The 20,114-nt window shown below is 37.2% G+C and overlaps 1 protein-coding gene across 1 annotated transcript in view; it reads right to left on the reverse strand.

The window, feature by feature from the left end:
• Positions 1-20,114, reverse strand: part of SRFBP1 (serum response factor binding protein 1) — a 66,942-nt gene that overhangs the window by 14,244 nt on the left and 32,584 nt on the right. The window contains exon 4 of the mRNA XM_041395997.1: positions 9,422-9,493. Coding sequence (XP_041251931.1) covers positions 9,422-9,493 — 72 coding nt within the window. The remainder of the gene's footprint in view (positions 1-9,421; positions 9,494-20,114) is intronic.

Raw genomic sequence — 20,114 nt, forward strand, 5'->3', positions numbered from 1 at the left:
GTGTTAACAACAGTTTGATGGGGTTCCTAATGAGCTGAAAGAGCCTGCTTAATTCAGTAACTTTTCTTTTACTTTTTTGATTTTTCTAAGTATCATTTTCTTAGTACTTAGTTAGGCACTTAAAAAACTTACCTGGATAAGAGAGATGGGAAGAAATGAGAATAGTGTATTTTATTTTTACATTATATATATAATGAAAACCTGATAGAGTTTCATTTGTAAAAATAAAAGGAGCATAAGACACCAGCAGCTGATTTTCATTTTCAGATATATCAGGAATGTCAGACTTTTTTATTTTGCAATGCAATTCTGAGTCACGCGACAAAGCAAATATACAGAAATAGTTTTTCCAGATAATAATGCACAAGGAACTGTTAATATAAGTAATCACGCTTGTTTATATAACATTAAAGACATCTTAACACTTACAATTCCCTAAACAAGCAACCAAAATAATGCTTAAACTCATGTAAATTCTCCCTTACGTTGTCTCCTTGCACTTTTCTTCTAGATAGGAGTGCATTCACTTGGCACACTATCATAGAGTCCCAACTCTATCGTGCTTCTCAAAGCAAGATCAAGACATAAACTATGGCCATTTTCCCCCCCAGGGTTCACCGATTTCCCAAATTCACGAACACAGAAAAAAGCCTTCCTGCTGGAAGTTTTATCTCTTAAAACCAGCTATAGGAAGCTTGGTTGAAATGGCTCAATGAGCATCAATTCTCAGATGATTTAGAGATTCATGACAAGACAGAGGAAATATTTTGCTTTGTCATTTGGTTGCACAAATCTATCTCCCTGCCCCTTGATGTGGACCAACTTTACAAACTGATTACTTCCCCTATGGATATCCCTATGGTATCATTTATGGATACATAAAAGATACAATTTAAAGATTCTGTCTTCAGTATTCAAAATAATTAAGAATAACTGAAAACACTGATTCTTATCTTTCCTAAATTTGTAGCTTCTCTAGTCTCATTGAACATTTTCTGTTCACCATTACCATTCTCACTGGGGCCTGTAGTACATAACTGGTATCAAACTTTTGTTACAGTTGGAACTTCAATTCAAAATACCTCTGAGTGCTTTTTTTTCTTGTAATACCTTTGAGCTGTTAAGCTACAGTGCTTCACAGAAAAGTACCACTCTCATGTGTGTACATCACATCCCATTATCCCTGTAAAGATAGTAAATTGCATTAAATTGCAATTTGCATCTTGAAGATCTGGTGGAAGAAGGGCATCAATATTATCTGTGATGATGATAACGGAATTCTAGTTCCCTGCCATGACTGTTTTCAGTGCAAGGGTAAATATTGAAGCATTCATAATTTACACTATTTCCCTGTATACCTTAGTATTGGAGGTGTCAATCAATTGTCACTGTAGCCAGTCTGATTTACCCTCATTACTGTTGGATCAAGCTGTTCTGTCCTTGGCCTGTAAGAGACATCCTCAAAAGTAGCCACATGCTCCCTGTGTGTCATATTACTGTTAGTTTGATGTTCCTCCATGCATATAATCTTCCCTGAGCTTTTAAATATTCCTTTACGTCCTTTAAAATTCTCAGTGCTGACAGCCCAGTGCAATAAGGATAATGCTGCAGGTCATCCTTCAGCTTTTCCTGGCCCCAAACACACTACAAGTATCTAAGTGTCTCGTTTTTATACCCTACACTTATCTAGGCACTGATATTCTGCCTCATAAGCATTGTACATGAGTCTGGGCAATATTCTGGAGAAGGAGATTGTGGCTATCAGTAACTTGGCCTATATTAAAAAAAAAACAAACAACCCCAAAACCCAACAAAACAACAAAAAACAAACCAAAAGGCTGCCAAATCAACCACAATACCCCGAGAACCTCTTTTTATGTCACTTTTCGTGTATTTTCTTCAAGCTTATATTCTCCTCTATTATTCCTGTGACAGCTCAAATGCAGATAGATACCAATGACACATCATTAATTTAAAATAGGAATGAAAGTTGTGAGTTGCTTGTCTTTTTTGAGTGCTGCAAAATAAAGCTTTCTGTGACTGAAGAAGTACAGCCATGCAGCATCATGCATCACAGCACCACTGCCACAGCTGTATCTGACTTTAACAGCACTGTTCTACCCACCCTGCTTTTCATCCATTACACTCTCACAAGCATATTCATTCTGTTTGAATTACCTGGGGATCCAAGCCAAGTCTCACTCACAAAAATGTGAACGAACCTTCTCTAAGCTTTACTAACTATGATATGTTTGCCCACATTCTGGTCTGGCACATCAAGTAAGTGAAATGAGCACATTAAAATCAAAGGCAATCACACCACTTCTGAGTCTAGGGACAAGACTCTGCTTTAGCAAACTTGAACTGTTCAGCCAGGCAACAAAATTAAGAAATACAGTCTCACAGGAATGCAAATGAGTGGTAGAAAGATTCTTGGACTAGCAATTTAAAATCTGAAAGGAGACAGCCCTTTTGTGTCAGAGATAAACAATATCTCTGTGAAACATTGCCAAAGTTACTAGCAGCTTATTTCGATACTGAACTTAAAAGAAGACTCCTTCCAGAATGAACAAAATCAAAGCTGTGGTTAAACTGAGTTCATTGCAATTGCTACTCTGATGTTGAAGATGATGCTAGCTTTGGTCTAGCCTACCTCCTTGCTCTCAAATGGTGGCACTATAGTGGAGCGTGTATGGCAGCATAGTTTGAATGTGAAGGGGCAACTGGAGAAGATGGGTAAGGTGGGAATGACATGGACAGAACCCAGTACAACTCAGTACTCCCCCACTGTAAGCCTGGGAAGGGATTTATACTGGCTAGGCTAGCAAACATATGGACAATTGCAAAGCAAAGTAGGTGGAAAGAAGACTGGAGAGAGATTTGTCAAAAATTTGCAGACTTCATTTACACTGATATAAAATTACAGTTGCAGCCACAGTAATGGATTCTAGGCTCTAAAATACAGCCTGGTATATATAAAGGCCATGCTAAACAGCTTGGAGTTCAAGTGATCAAATTTGGAAGATGAGGAACTTTCAGGAAAAGAAAACAAAGAACAATCAGTCACACAGAGAAAGTATTTACACCTGAATGTGATATTCATCAATGAATGCAAAATTCTTCACTTCATCAGTGGTCTTCGGAAGACCAGAGACATTCCTGTTTAACACTAACATCTGGTGTTTGACACAGAAAATTCTCAGGAAACTGTGGCTTCATACATTTAGTGTAACTTCCATTCAAACTGAGTAAAAATACTCAGGAAAAAAAGAATTAAACTCTGTAAGACTGATGCCCAGCACAAAGACAATTATCTTAGTCTGTGACGCAGGAAATTGTAATATTAAATGAATGCAACATATTTCCAAAAAATATAACAAGTTGACAGATGCATCTACTACAGAGAGAAAAGTCTATCTAGCATCTAATATGCAAATTAGTATCTATTGTTTCATGCTGAAATAAGATGGGAAGGTAACATTTTAACATGCAGGAAAATAAATTTACTATTATTATTTGGCTACTTCAGCATAAACACTTTGCTGGAGAATAGAAACAACCATGTACATAGTAAAGCAATACAGTCCTTCTGGAGCAAAAGGAAGTAAGATAACAATGTTTCCAATACTTAATACTTATAGGGAAGGGAGCAGGGAGGGAGGTGGAGATTATCCAAGAAATCCAGGTAGGCCATTAAACCATCATTGTGTAATAACCAAAATTTAGATAAAATTGAGAATCAAGTTTTTCATGGGGTCCCCAGAACCACCAGCCATCTGCCCCTACATAGCCAAAATCAAACCACAAAATTGCAACATATTAATGATAAGCATATTATACAATGCTTATGGAATATCACATCAGTATTACAAAGTAAATTGATTCATACAATAGTCTTGTCCCTATGGTTTATGTACTGCAAACAAAATATTTCCATAAGCAATGTTAAAAATTCATTTACATAAGAATCTACTACTAAAGGCACTAACAACAGAAACAGAAGTTTTACATCAATAATAACATCTAGACTAATTAGTATGCTTGTGTCATGAATAGAATTCTTCAGGAGGGCTGGGGGGAGGAGAAGAGAGGAGGTTGTAGAAAAATCCCCCAAACACTAAACAAAAGACAGCAACTATTCTGTGCCTGATCCAAAGCCTTTGAAGCTAACAGCAAGTCTCCAATTAAAACGCAGAAGACCCTTTTTAGGGGCCCTTTTTATGATTTAGTACATTTTCTCAGATTAAATCTACAATACATACAGAGGGGTTTGCTTAGATATTTTCAGCTAGGAAGTACATTTTAAAAATAAATGAAAGCAAAGCTCATAAACATACATTTAGGATTATCAGATGAGAGAGAAACCTTTCTATTTTTCAAAATTAGGAAATACAGATATGTCAGTTGCTCTATAGATATAGATGTGTTTAATCAAAAATTCTACTTGATTCTGAAATAATATCTTTCTTATCCTGCCACAAAGTTCAAAAGCACAAGGAGTATTAAGTTTGAAATTTCCTTAGTAAATAAGTATATTTAGTCTCATGTATTCTTTCAGCACGAATGATGTCTTGTATACATCTAGTGAGTTATTCTGGGACCCCTGGTGCTTCAATTAATTACTCACTCTTAATTAAAGCCTTAAAGCTAGCAGCCTTTCATAAACTGCCTTTCACATACTGTTGGTGTGAAAAACATTTTCAATATAAATCTAAAAAGAAGAATAAAACTAGTATTGTGACTACTCCACCCTTGCTCTTTTTTATGACAGAGAGGCTGTGAATTTATAGACTAATCTGAGGCCATTACCTGCATAATTTAAAAAAGACACAAATCTGACAAATGCTATTTTGATAATGTGATTGAAACACACTTTTGAAAGAAATAAAGTTAATACATATTTAGCCCTATAACTTTGTCATTCTTCTTCCTGTCTGTCCTGGGCAGAAACACCTTTCTAACCTCTTTTTTCTTATGTCCTTTTTGCTCAAGGACTTCCTTAGCCCTACACCAGAGACTGAGTGAATTCAAGGGGAAGTTTTGGAGGTGAAACAGAAATGTTCTTCTCACACGTGAATAAGTCAAAGTCCTGTTTGATAAGTCACAGAAAACCCTTTCATATTACTGTTAGTATTTTGGTTGGTTTCCCCATCCCAAGTTCCTTTAAGCCGTATAGGTAAAGTGCCAGAGATACTAAATTCAATCACCCCAGAACTTCTAAGTGTAATATATCTTTAGGCATCTATTAAAAATATCTGCACCAGAAGACACACAGCACTAATGTCAACCCTCCAAAATCAGGTTAAGCTGAGTTGTCCTCATTAGGCAGCTTATATTTTAAATGACCAAACTCATACTGTGTACCAAGTTGCTCAGTTAAATCCTGGCATGTGTCCCTATGGCTTTTCATGAGCTGCCTGAGATCCTATTTCTAAAGCCTTTGAATTCCTTTTAAATTCCAAACAAGGCAAAGTTGGTTCCTGTACATGAAGCAATGCAAAACAAGCTTGCCAGACCTTAAATTAGGGGAAAGAAAAAGAAAGTTCTACAAAAAGCTGCTAATGACTTCTATTTCTGGCTTACAATTTTATTTTTTAATATTTAGAAACTGTGGCAAGCTTTTCAGTAATCTTGAGATTCAGAGGAATGTGGCCCCAAAAAGCTCTGAGGATCATAATACACTCTATTTTCTGTGTAGAATCCTCTTTGCAGACAAGCATCTGTGTGATTCAAACACAACAGGATTTGAGCAATGGGTAGAAATACAAGACTTAACAGCAAAAGGTGGCATTCTTCTCAAGAACCACAGATTTAACATCAGTGTAAAAGAAGGGAGTATTATGCTCCTAAGGTTACATGAAGATTGCATCTGGAAGCAAAAAATATAGGTGGTATTTATCATCTGTGAATGCTTGTTCTGCAAGTCAAAAGCACATGCTCAATCCTCTGATCATAATGTATATTGGTACTCTATTCTCCACTCAAAGTAAAATACAAGAAGTTAATTTCTGTTTCAGCCCTGCTCCCCATATCAGACAGTTGCTGAATTTTGAACATAGAGTTTATTCTTTAGAAAAAAAAAAATAAGAAGTATTTTGACAAAAGGCAAGATGACATATCACTGCTTGTAAGCACAGTTCCGTCATGCTGGAATTCTGTCATTCTCAAGTGTTTAAAACACAGGGATTTCTTCCTTATGTGCTATACACCAAAGAATTACTGGAAGAAAAGCTAAATGAGATGCTACAGTAAGTTAGTGAACATCTGTTAGCAAAAGCAACAAAACCAACTGTGGTTATGACGAAGGTGTTTGCAGGTGGACCAACGTCCTCCTTTCCTGAGGAAACAGCCCAGACTATAAGCATACTTTTGTAACACTGGAAAAACATTAATTCATATTAACTTAGTTATCCTGCCTATCTTCACCTATCTGAATTATTGTTCAGTAAAATCTCTGTTAGCAACAAGCTGAAGAGAACAGTTAAGACTTTCCCAGCGCTCAGCTCAGTTTTCTGCTTGTAATGAACAGCATTATTAAGATTAGCTTCCCATTTGTAACATCAGTGTCCTGGAGCATAACACTGATGAATCAAGCTTCTCACACATACACTGCAGGAATATATGTTGTGTGCAACAGTTCAAAATGCCATCACAGCTGCAAATGTGAGTTTAAAATATGAGGTCTATAACATGTTTTTCTAATTTTACTAATGTCTGCCACAAATATATTTGTGACAGACAATGCACAATTTGGTACAAAAAGTGCACAAGGACTTGTAGAAAACCTACAAAATACAGGTTCTGTTCTTCAACAGCAGTAAATAGAACCAACAATATAAAGTCTAGTCAAAGCTGCATGATCACATTTATTACAATTTTTACAATATGATTTATCCCCTGTTGGTAACAATAGTGCTAGCTGCAGCAATATTCAAATAGATTAAAAATACTTCAGCAGACATAAACAAAGAATTGTTCACCAGCTGCTTCTTGTAACACTTTTATAAAAAGTCTTGTGCCATGGGGCTGGTGACTCTTGCCAACACCCCTTGCAACTTGATAAATCTATCTGCTTATTATCAATACAGCCATATTGAAATCTAAATCACAGGAACTCCCAGTAAACTGCTACCTGCTAAACACTTAGCACAATTTCATTGTACTTGATGGAAATATATCCAAACTCTTTTTAAACAGAAAAGTATTCTTAACTTATTCTGAAAAAGGTTGGGAAACAGCAATGGAATATAAAAGCTCAGTGAGTAGAAGCAATTAAAAAAGTATCCTGACTGCATGACCACTATGCAAAACTAATATTCAGCATTCCACAGTGAATTAAAAGCAGACTGCCTTTTGTCAATGAAAACAAACCTATCCTGAAAATGAAAACAGCCACAGGATGTTTTCCTTCAAATATTTTGAAACTCAAGTTAATGAAAAGGTAAACAGTGTAGTCGGTATTTCATGAGACTACAGAATATTGCTAAGGATAGAAAATCAAATTTTTTTAAAATTGTATGTTTAATGACTAAGTGGGAGAATCAGAAATAAAATACTGGAGAAATAACTTCTGTTCAAGCATAGAAGGGATGCCTTCTTTAGTTGGGGATGTTATAGTCAACCAAAAGCAACCAGTAAAGTTATGATATATATTGTACATATTCTTCTACTGCAGTGAGGTTAAAAGCCTTCTACGGATTTAAGAAAGCATCAGCATTCTATCCATCAGCTTGATTTGAAATGTAAGTTCCATCCACTAAAAACTGTGAGATTAACAGACTTCCATTCCCCAGAAAAACGGGGCCACCAGCAGAAAGTAACAGAATCAATAACAGATCAAAACCCTGAAACAACTCCATGCATTATACATTTTCAAGAATTAAAGCCTATTTTAAGACTCTAAGTAAATATGAGAAGCATATTTTCATATCAGTCATGACTATGAATATATAAAAAATAATGGGGTGAAAGTAAGATTAATTAAATTCCTTCAGCATTGTTTTCAATAAAATTGCAACCTTAGAAAATAAAATTTCAGCTGTGAACCTACAGACTCCTTTAAAAAATAGCATCAATAATTTCATTTTTGTGCTCCTTCACTTTATGAAATCAGGATAAGCCTGATGAATTTGAAGTCTTGGCAGAAGAATCTCCTGTGGTTAAGTGACAAAATGTCACTGAATTTAGCATCCCTCTTCAAGGACGAAATCCCTCTCCACGTGTCCTCACACATTCAAAATCTTCATGTCTGCCCCATTTCCAATATCACAGTAACCAGTTTCTGACTGCCTCATCTTCACACTGGAAAATCCTCGTTAAATAAATTTAAAAGAAGAATGTTCTTTAGCTTCATGTCAGTGTATCTGTGACCTTTTCCTTACTCTCTTCTATCATTAAGAGAAGGAAAAGCAGTTAGGATGCTTCTACCCAAACCCTTCTCCAGAAATACAAAATTCCTATGATATTTTCCTATTAACTTGATTTTGCTGACATAAAACATTGAAAAACTTGCTGCACACTATGCTAATAACTGAACTACATCACACAACTGTAATATGCAACAGCAGAGTTACATTACAAACTAATGATGCCATTAAAGGAGTAAATGACCCAATTCTACATTAAAACTTAGCCTGTGCACAACAAAACATTTCAAGTTTCAGCCTTCCTCAGTGGACAAACCACAGTAATTAAGGATAAAGTGAAAAAACCATAAAACCTAATGCACTGACATTTTTAAACTCAGAATTGCCTTCTCGCATCAAAAATGTAACATGCTCTTTGAAATAGGACTGCTCTCAGCCTCAGCTGCTTATTTCACTGAGTGTCTTCACACTTCCATGTCTTCATTTTATCCCTTACGACACCACTAGTTAGGCTGTTAATATTTGATACTGGACCATCAGCAGACTTCAAGAGAAACATTACACTGAAATGAATGAGGCACAGGAGTGTAAGAATTCCACCTTCATTTCAAGCTAATGTTTGTCCTGTTTTGTTTACACATGGAAACTTCTCTCTGCATTTAAAAGTATTGAGAGCCTTTTTCCAACTGTTGCTGAAAGCTTACTTAGATTATTTATACTAATTGAAAATGAATATATGCTAATTGAATTTATACTATATAATGTATATATACTATATAAAAAAACCCAAATCTATTTATAAAGACTAAGAAATCACTACTATGCTTCCTGGTATTCTGTTCTAATTACTATGGACTAACCCACCTGACTAATGACAATTCATACCAGATAGCTATTCATTTTCCTGTAGATACATCCCAGTGGATAAACCTCCTCAGAAAAGGAAGATGTACAATGAAGATACATTGTGCCAAATCCATGTTCTTGCACCCACGCATGCACCTTTTCATACTCAGAGAAGCAGAGGAAGGAAAACAAAAACCAGCAAGTCTTACCTTTTTGCAGACACTTTCAAAATTAACTTCTGTCCTAAGAGCAAGTCTGGTAACTTCATCTGGTTTTATTTCCTGTAGATGAAAGATAAATTTATTCTTCTTATGATCAAACTATATGAAGTCTTACCTTCCTTATAAACAGTCTAATCGTGGCACCTCCCTCATCTCTTAAAGGAAGAAAATCAGCTCATTATATGGCAATTTTTTTAGTGTGTATGTAAACACTACATTTATACTGACTGACCTTTTCAAAACACTACCTTATACTTAATCTGACTGCATATACTAGTGCTGAAGGCAATAAGGGTTTTTCAGCAGCAAACTATGTAGAATGGGTGGTTTCATTCACAGAAATATTTCAATTGTCCATATTGTTGTACTACAAATAAACTTCGGAACGCCTTGACATCCCAACTTATGTTCTGATGAAGTTATGTCTTATCAACATACATGAATATGTAAGTTAAAGACAATGAAAATGAAGCTGAGATGAAAAAAATACTATGGTTTTTTTTTCTAAAGAGATTGACTGAACATGCAGCTTGCATTTGTGCACTTAAGCATTTGCACTGGCAGCTGAAATAGAGGAATGAAAATTCCGGACACCGGATTTTGTTAAAAGCTGAATATTTTACAAAGCATGCTCCCACGACAGATTTCTTGCTATTTTAAGATACATGCTTTCTGTAGGTTGTATTATAAAATGCTCTATTAACCTCACCAAATTAATTAATTGAACATTATTTTCCTCCTAGAACAGTGCAACAAAAAGTCATGTTGCATACCAGTTAGTTTCCCAGATAGCCATTTCAAAAGCAGTCTAACTATTCTTATGCCAGATCCAAATAACGTCACCACATTTTGAAAAGTTAAAATTCTCTACAAAGTAACTTAGTTCTTCTGATAGCTTTCATGTTCAACAACTATATTGTATTTGTTAATTTCTTTCTTTCCCTGTTTAAGAATTCTTGAAGCAGTCTGTAAATTTCCTTAGACATAATTTCAGGAAGAACCAAGTAGCTTACCTTCTTATAAAAGGTCATACCTTACATCTCAAAACCTTATGTGTTTCTTCTTTGTATATATAAGATACTTTACAGACACTTGCAATTTATCCATTTATTTATTAAGAGTTTCATATGACTTAAAAGTGTAAACAATTATCTACTAACGGGAAAAAAAGTAACAGAACTCAGTTAAATTAACAACAACAACGAAAAAAAAAATCTCTTTTTGTGAATGTCAGAAGAACTTCCTGACAGTAAGATCTAGAACTCTGCAAAATCGTCTCCCAAAGGCACTAGTGGAAGCCCAATCACTTAGGGGACAGGATCCACACTGGAAAAACACTGGTGGATGTAGGAAACAATCTTCTACTGGCAGATGAACAATTGGATGACCTAATAGAGATGGAAAAGACCTATGATTCAGTTTTCCATGACTTCCCAAAGCGTTTCACAGATGGTGAAAGTAGGACACGTTGGTTAAGTGACATACTTACTGTCACATAGGTTAGGAGTTACGAATGAAGCTCTCTAACCCAATATTTTTTATTAAATCAAGCTGTTGGTTTATGAAAAAAGAACAAAACCACAAAAAAAGATAATTCCTGTGATCTTCATCCCAAATAAAACTGCCTATTTCCTGTCTCCTTAAGATTTAAATGCTGCAACAGAGTTCAGGGCAGAGGCAGACAAACTTCAGCAATCCCTCCATGAGAATGTCAGAAGTTTAATTTTGATATGACAATATTGCAGAATTCCCAGGACATTGCAGAATCATGAATAATACTGAAGAATGAATTACACTTTGGAATGTGAAGTCATTAAAGCCACACTGAAATGCCTAGGATACAAAATGAGGCCAAGAACCTTCCGTTCAGGCTTAAATCCCCAACTTTATAAATGATCTCCTTCACTTCTCCTAGACTTAAGGCAAACTAAGCATTTTTGACTTACACATTCTTCCACAGAACCTTGGTTTTGTAAATGTAGTCACATTAGTCAAGTTACTGTAGTAAATACATGTTTATTCTGTCTCTATTAATGGTCAGCAACAGATAATAAAATAGAAAAAGAAATAGTGCTATTTTATACAGTTTTATCAACTTTGAGATGCACGTGACACACAAGGAAAATCTTAGTACTGAATATCTATTATGGAACGTTCTTTCCAATTATGCTAAGGGATGTTATAAATGGAGCCCCCTCCAGCATCTTTGAGGCCCATCCAGGGATTCCTCCTGCCCTGACGCTGCAGCCCAGCCCAATGTGTCCAGAGATCCATAGGTGTCTGGCCCAGGTCCATATATGTAGCAGTTGCTTTCTTATTGACATGTTCAACCAGTAGAGAAGCTCAGCTTTACAGGATGTAGCACTCTCAGGACTCACACGAACTTCAGTAAAGCCAGCCAAGACCTCTCCTTTCTTTTCTCATCAGGACTGAAGTTCACTATCGAGAGCATGCCACCTTCCACCACCTCAAAATGCACAAATCCATGAGGACTTGTGGGTCCCTCAGTAGCAGCACAGCTTATGCTTCTGTCCATCTAATACCCCTTGGCCTGGGCCATAGCTCTTGCGCACCCCCATGGGCCTCCCATTTGCTGGCTGGCAGCGAGTCACCAGAAGGTACATGCACACACTCACCTTACAGGCACCAGCAAGGGCCCTCTGGCCACCTGATATCCCTTCCCAGATCACAGAAACACAGAACACAAAATGGTTAGAAGAGGCCATAAAGATCCTCTAGTTCCAACGCCCACCATGGGCAGGGATACCTTCCACTAGACAAGGTTGCTCAGGGCCCCATTCAACCAGGCCTTGAACATTCCCAGGGATGGGGTATCCACAGCTTTGGGTAACATGTGCCAGCACCTCACCACCCTGACAAAAAGGAATTTCTTCTTAATATCTAACCCCAATCTATCTCAGTTTAAAGCTATTACCCTATGTCCTATCACTACATGGCCTTGTAGAAAGTCCCACTCCCACACACCGCTACTCCAATTTGAGGTTTGCAAGTGAACTGCACATGCCAAAGAGACACACACGTGGGGTCAAAGCACGTGAGTATTAGACAGTCTGCCTGTCCCGTCAGCAGTAGCACGGGCACACAGGCTGTGACCAGCAGCCCAGTCCAGATGTGCCAAGAGTCACCCCAGCATGACTCGCTCCAGTCTCACCCGCAGATGCACATAGGATGCACGCTGCCTGTCCTCCCTGACAGTGCATATGCTGTTAGTGCCCAAGTGCCTGAAGCTGAGACCCTGACTGCACTGACACCACAGGCTTGGGGCACCTACACTCCTGCCCTGACCCCTGCTGCTTGCCCCATACCCTCAGCAGCTGGCACCTAGTCCTTACAGCACTTGCCGGCAGGGGACAAAGAGGTGAAATTACAAACAGGTAAGAAAAGAAAAAAATGTCAAGACGACACTGGGAAGAGGTGGCAAAGGCGGCAGGACCAGCCTGACTCAATTTTTGTAACAGTGTGGGGACAGATGCTCCTCCAGTCCTTCAATGCTCAGGCAGCTGCTCCAGTGCGCAGTGGAGCAATGTCAGGAGAACTGACCTGTCAGCCAGCTGGATCCTAGCTGCAGATGATCAGGCCTTGGCCTGAGACTAAGATGAATAAACAGGGTGTGAAAAACTACTGGACATAAGAAAGCTGGATGTGACAGACAATGCAAGAAGCTGCAGAATGGCTGTACAGATCATCAGGGCAGAGTTACACAAAAACCAGACAAGCTCCATGGAAAGGTGGAATACCGGGCAGACTTCAGGGGTGGACATTCTGCAAGGTACTAAGGTAACTGAACTAATAATATTAAATGAAGCCAACACTGCATACAGAGTTACACTGAAACACCAAATTTGTGGAAAAAGTAACTATGGGTGGGCAAAGACTGGCCTAAACTGGGGGAAGTGAGCACTGGGGCACAGGAAGGGGTGGTTGTGGGGCAGGCAATCATCTCTGAAGAGAGAACTAGAGGCAGCAAGCTCACCTCAGTACTTACAGAAACTCAGAATAGCAATGTTAGTAGATTTATTTTTTTTAATAAACCATAACTGTCTTACACAGAAAGACAAGACTATATTGAAGAGAAGTATGTCAAACATAAATGGTATGTGAAAATAGGATTTCATACTTATATTGATTATGGCTGCTCAGATGACACTTTATCCAAGTGATACTGAGTAAGATAGAGGTTCTAACCGAAAAGGCATGGAAATGCAATTTATTAAATAGCCTCTGGAAGACAGCAAAACCAAAAAAACTTGCTGTCAAATGAGGCTTCAACACATCTCAGAAATGCAAGATTTTTCATACAAAATGTATTCCCAGCTATGCTGTCTCAGGCAGTTTTAGATTACTGAGAAAAAAACCCCAGGCTGCCAGTGGCCTGTGGAAGCAATTTAAGAGTCCTCAGACTACTAAAAAGACATAATTTCAATTTTGTTTTGACTAGTATTTTTTGTTTACCTTTATCATAAAATCCATTACTTCTCATCGTTATTTTTTGACACTTTCTTAGTGTCAAAAATATAGAAACAGAACATTCCTACCAAAAGTCATATTTCTGGTGAAATCTCAGGTATAGTTTGCTACCCATTTAATACACTTCCAGCTTTTAAAACATAACCATAATCTTTACTCTTACACCAGTGTTTGAGACTATTTCCTCACAAAGTTTCTTCTTTCATTCAGTATCATTTTGCTACTTTGTCATTTTTCTAGGCTGCTTATGGGGAGAAAGGTATAAGAGAAAAAATTCCATAACACTTTTTTAGCTTTTCTTTCCCTAAAATTTAATCCCTCTATATCTTCTTGTCATAATCAATTTGCTCTGCTAAGTCTTCAGAAGTTCAGTATTTTAGTCATTCAGAACAAAAGTAGTCTTAGACTTACGGGTAAGCATTACCATTGTGAAAATATACAAAAATGGGGTATCTTCAAAGTAGTGAAATAAATCAGCCATGTCTCATCTGAAAGCTTATCCAGCTTCCAAAAAGAAACTAAATCCATTCTAAGAGCACAAATTTTTTAAGTTACAAAGGCATGCTTTCCAGAAATGCAGTGCTGTAACTGATTATTATCAAACTGATTATGAAGAAAAATAGTACCTTCTTCTCCTAGCAGTTTATAAATCCAAATCCCTTGTCAGTAGCTGTGACCTAAATACATACACAAGAATTTCTATTGTAAGTCACATTAGTGGACCACTACACCAAAGTAAATGCCACTCTGCCTATACAAAAAAATAAAATAAATAAATCCCAAACCTCTATCTCCTGAAGTCCCCATTTTACTAGATGTACAACCAAGATGAAAAGGACTACCAGAATAAGAATTTGGTTAAAATTAATAAACAGAATAAAAAAAAAATTGTTCTGATAAGTAAAATATTACATTGTCTAGTTAAGTGTGGCTTAAGCTTATTATCAAGTTTATGAAACAAATCAGGGCTACACTGACTTACCTCCTTTATTATAAAATCCCTATGTAACTTTATCACAGAGCTAAGAATTTTCAACTAGATGCCTAACTTACTGCCAGTGTTTATAAACTATTAGTAAAACACCTCTCAAGCTCTTTTCTGAGTAATTAGATATCCTGAACTTCATCTACCACAGAATAAAAGTTTAAAGATATGTAAGGTCTCTAAGTATCTTCTGTATTTGCTCTCATTTTTTAACTACAACTTTTAAAACAGGAATAAAATGGGAGGCAGTATCTTTCTTGGTAATATCTCACAGAAGAAGAGAAATCTGATCCTAGACAAAGAGTCTTAGCCCTGGAAATTTCATCTTCCATTTGGCTTTAGTTTTTTCCTCAATGGAATCCAGGCAATGCAGGTCAGTCTCATCTTTATCCATCACCTGTAAATTACATAAAATCCTTCCAGAGAGGCCTGCTGATTTGTCCCAAATTTCCCCAACTGTACTCTGATGAGAGGTAAACTGAGAACACTGTACTTGCTACTTGTTTGCACCTGCACCTTCTACAGTAAAGCATTTTTCTTTGAGAACTTGCTTTTGTTTTAATGGGTTTCCTGCTTTGCTGACTGTGACAGTTTCCAGTAAAAATTTATCCTCCCAGCTGAATGACAACGTGAGAATGCCCAAGTGGTGCAATTGCTCAGTTTATTTTACTTGGTGCGAAGAAACAGATTGGAAAATCATTAAGATGTTGCATTCATTGCATTTCTAAAACAAGACCTACCATTGCCTCCTTTTGCAGCAGACACATCTGTGGATGTGAAAGCATTACATATTTACCAGGAGTTTCCTGCTGAGAAGGACTGAGGTTTTCAATCCACAGATGAGAATCCCAGTGGGGGCCAGTAACAGACTCATGAGAGGTAAATTGATTTGACAGGAAGTCCAGGATGGTGCGGTTAGGGCCATCTCTGTCATAGGTTTGAAGCTGACTGATGTCCAGAAAATTATGAAGACTGCCAAGTCACTTGTTAAGAATACTGTAATACTTCATGAATCTATACCTATGCATCTCCATGCTAAAAACTTTCCTGTCAGTTTTTTTTTTTTAAAATTGTCATTGGGAAAAAGCCTGCACTCACCTATCCTGAAAGAGTCAGCTGACTTGCTGGCCCATGCAACTGAAACAGGGACTTGCTCTTGGAGCTCTTGGGTGAACCACACATGGGGCTAAGGGCAGAGGATGTGCTGGCAAACATCAGCACTTCAGCTGCCCTCTGTTACCACAGTCCATTCATACCACATAGGGAAGGGCTTTGCTCTGCCTACTAAGACACAATGCTGGATTTAAATAAAATACCATTAAACCAATTTATTTTTAATACTCAAAAAAGACAAACATCTACAAAGTTCTTAGGAAAATAAACAAAAGACAAGTTATACCTAATTTACGCTAAGGTTAAAGATCTCTCTGCCTCATTCAGTTTGACTTGCCATACTTCCTGGCAAGACAACATTTAGGATTTTCAATGTTTGTGCACATTTATGCCAGAGCCTACACCTTTCAGATAGAAAAAATAAAGGAATCTAGTTTTGGGAGCTATATTCAGTATTTCTTTGGTGACTCACTGGCATAAATTTTTGCTTTTCAAATTACAGAAGGACACAAAATCTAAGTGGTGCTATCATGTGAATTTTCTTAAAAAACACAAGGCTCTACTGTGTAGTAAGAAACCAAAAAAGATAGTAACTAAGCACTGTGGGGTGCATGTGTTTGGGAAAACCTTTTTATCTAATGCAATGTAATACAGTGACAAAGTAAAGACTGTGCGTTGAGGCATATGTGCAGTCAAAATTAATATAAACAAAACAAATCAGCATATTACTACTTAAATTAAATGTATTCTTTATTCTAAGAAAATCAGATGCCACATTATAATGTGGGGTAGGAATGCCTTTCCGACTAACAATGCTCTGTGTGTTGTGGAAGTGTCTTTTCATTATCAAAGACATATATGCACTAACAGATGTCAAAGAGGAATCTATTAGTACTTGAATGAATACTATTTCAGAAGTCCGCCAATAATCAGAAGCAATATATTATTTGAATAAATAACTTCAAGGAGTTAGCCTTTGCTAAGCTTACAGTCAATGCAGCAAGTCTGATAAATGTCTGAAAATATATGTATGTAGAAATGTAGCTTTCCATTAAAGTCAAGTTTTACTGTACACATCTGTGTCATAAACGACAGACATCTACAGCAAAGCAAAAGCACAGCAACAAAAAATATTCAATGGACTTTTAAAAAAATTATTTGTTTCACCAGTATAGCCAACACAGCTTTTGCCAGTGACCTGACTGGATGACTTGGTTCTGTATCACCATATCCTGAAAAAGAGAGGTTTTATCCAGTAGAAATGAATACATTTTCTCTCTAATGGGAGAGACAGGTTAAGTGAATTATAATTTAAATACACTGCCCTGGATCACTTGGGTTTAAGATTATTATGATGTTCAAAAGTAATTATAGAGTTTTTAATTAATAATTCATCAAAAATCTGTATTACAAAGAGAAAGAAAAGTTTAAGAATTAACGGTTCTACAGTTTCTAATTTTCCTGATGTATGTACCAAAGACATTTAATGTATTTTTAATGACTTTGCATATTTTATCTACTCCTAAAATTTTCAAATTGAATTTATGTTGCTTTACCTGGTCTTTGATCTTAATATAAGACATCTCAAAATAAAAAAGTAATCTTTCTTGAAATCATTAATTTTCAACCTTGTTGGGTTAATAACAACTTGGACAGAAATACTACAAAACAGATTAAGAAAAAAAAAAAGGTAATATTTAATTCATATTTTAAAATAACAAAACCAAAGGTGTCACTAGAGGAAATTACCAGAATACAACTTCCCAAAAAAATCAGAAGCTTAGGAATCACCTCACTTTAGATGAACAAAGAACAAGTGATTTTGATGCAAATTAACTGTACCTAACCATTCCAAAAAAAAAAAAAAAAAAAAAAAAAGAATACTCCAAAATCACAGTTAACCATTGGGAATTTAAGAATGTACTTCAAGGGGAACTTGTCTAGCAATTGTTCTTTTTGTAAACTACACTGGTGTCAGGTTTTTGCTGGCACCAGTTTTAAACATTACTAAATGTCTACAGTATTGCTGTCTCAGTTTAGATCCAAGTGAAATTCAGTGTTAACCTGTGAATTTTCATCTAATAAGTTTCACAATACAAAATTTTATAGTTTTCTGGGTTTGTTGTTTTCTGGAAAATTAAAGTTACAAAAATACCCATCTAATCAATCGACTCCATATTCTTATAAACACAGTTTTGCACAAATGGTTACCTTCCTCAAGTTAAACACCCTCATTCTTCTATGCTGCATAACCTCTTCTAAAAGCAGAACAAGCAGCTGAGGGCAAGACTACTTATTCACACTTTAATAACAAAACAAGATGAATAAAACAACTCCCAAAAAGAACACTTAACATGGTTAATTGTTTGAGCTCTTGTAAAATACCCAAACTTTATTTGGCAAGTACAGGCCAATCTTTTCTGCCACGTTTATAAACTAATTTAATATTTCAAGAGGTATGCAAGTCAAATGCCAGCAATTACATCAGTCTACTGAGATGAACACTGTGAACTTGGCATTTTATTCTGTCAATTAGATTAATCGAATTGTTTCATTTTGGAGGTTCACATCTGATGCAGTAGTCACAATCAGAGAGCAGTCACTGTTTTCACCACAGCAGACAGAGAGCAATTAGCTAGTCTGCAATCTTGTGACAATTTCAGAAGTAGAAGGTATTATGAAAGTAATCTACAAGCATATAAAATGACAAGAGAAGTAAAACAAGCTTAGAAGCACAGCAAGCATGATGCCAAAAATTATCATTATTCGAATATTCCTTTTTCTTCAAACATCCCTTAGTTCTGAATGTCAGTGTTCCCTTGCACTGTAATGCAATCTGCAATTTCATTGTACTGACACACTTTGTTCCACAGCGCTTTCCTAATATTGAAATAACAACCACATGCGACTCGAGGGTTAACATATTTCCACGCAGCGCTGCTCTGGCTGGAAGTGCCGGGGGTTTAGAGTTACTATCCGCGGCATTCGGCGCGGCTGCCAGCAGCGGCGCGGGCCGCCAGCAGCGCGGCCGCAGCGAGCGGCAGAAGGCAGCGCCGCCTGCCCGAGGCGCGGGGCACGCCTGGCGCGGGGCCCCGCTCCGCCCCTCCGCCCGGCAGCGCAGAGCCAGCCAGGCGCCACCGAGGCAGCCAGCGAAAGGCCGTGCTGGATGCTCACAGCATTGCCAAACAACAAGATAGTGACTGACAAATGGGTGCAATCTGCGTAATAACCCCCCACCCGCTAGGTTCGGGTTTGAAATAAGAGACGGAAACAGAAACAAATAGGGGGGGCAGAAGAACCCGGAGAGATGCAGCGTGAAGCAGAAGCACGTGAATACACAGACCCCATATGCACAACCTCTTTGTCTGCTTCCAGAGGGCATAAGAGTTCAAAGATTAGACACCATGCAGGAAAAAAGAACTTCTTGTTTTAATTTCTTTTCCCAGTAAGCACTGTCTCCAGGAAAATTACTCCTCCTCCACTCCTTTCTTCAAGCTCCATGGAGGAAAAAATGAATTAGTTTTTGCCCTTTCCTAGAGGTCTTGAAACTTTAGCAAGAGAAACCCGTCACCTGATTTGCCCAGGATAAGGAGTAAAGGCGGAAAGAAGAAATTGAAAGAAAACACACAAACAAAGGTTTTGCTTTTAATACATGCAGATTTTCAAATAGGCTGTTAAAACCACCTCAGAAAAATACCGGTACACAAGATGTATGCAGGACAAATACGTGAACTGTGTAAAACTACAGCATCAGTAGTTCCCCTTATATCCTGGAGAATCCTCTTTCAACTTTGTTACACCTATACAGATGCTGTGACACGTATGATCAATCTTGACATTCTTCTTTATACTTTTACTAGTTTATTTGGTTGTTTTTTACATACACAAAGACGATTTATGCAGTATACAGTAAAACAATTAATTTTAATAGGAACAGACTGTCTTCTGTCTGAAGACAAGGAAGGGCAATCTAGCATTTTCACAGATATATATGGTAACTATGATATCCACCTCCCAGCAGTATCAGCAAAAGCCAATTTCTTTCAATCCAGTAAAAATTAAGAAATGTAATTCTCAACACCACCACAAGTACTG

Source organism: Onychostruthus taczanowskii, unplaced genomic scaffold (genome assembly GCF_017590055.1).
Source record: "Onychostruthus taczanowskii isolate IOZ18803 unplaced genomic scaffold, ASM1759005v1 scaffold122, whole genome shotgun sequence".
Classification (NCBI taxonomy): domain Eukaryota; kingdom Metazoa; phylum Chordata; class Aves; order Passeriformes; family Passeridae; genus Onychostruthus; species Onychostruthus taczanowskii.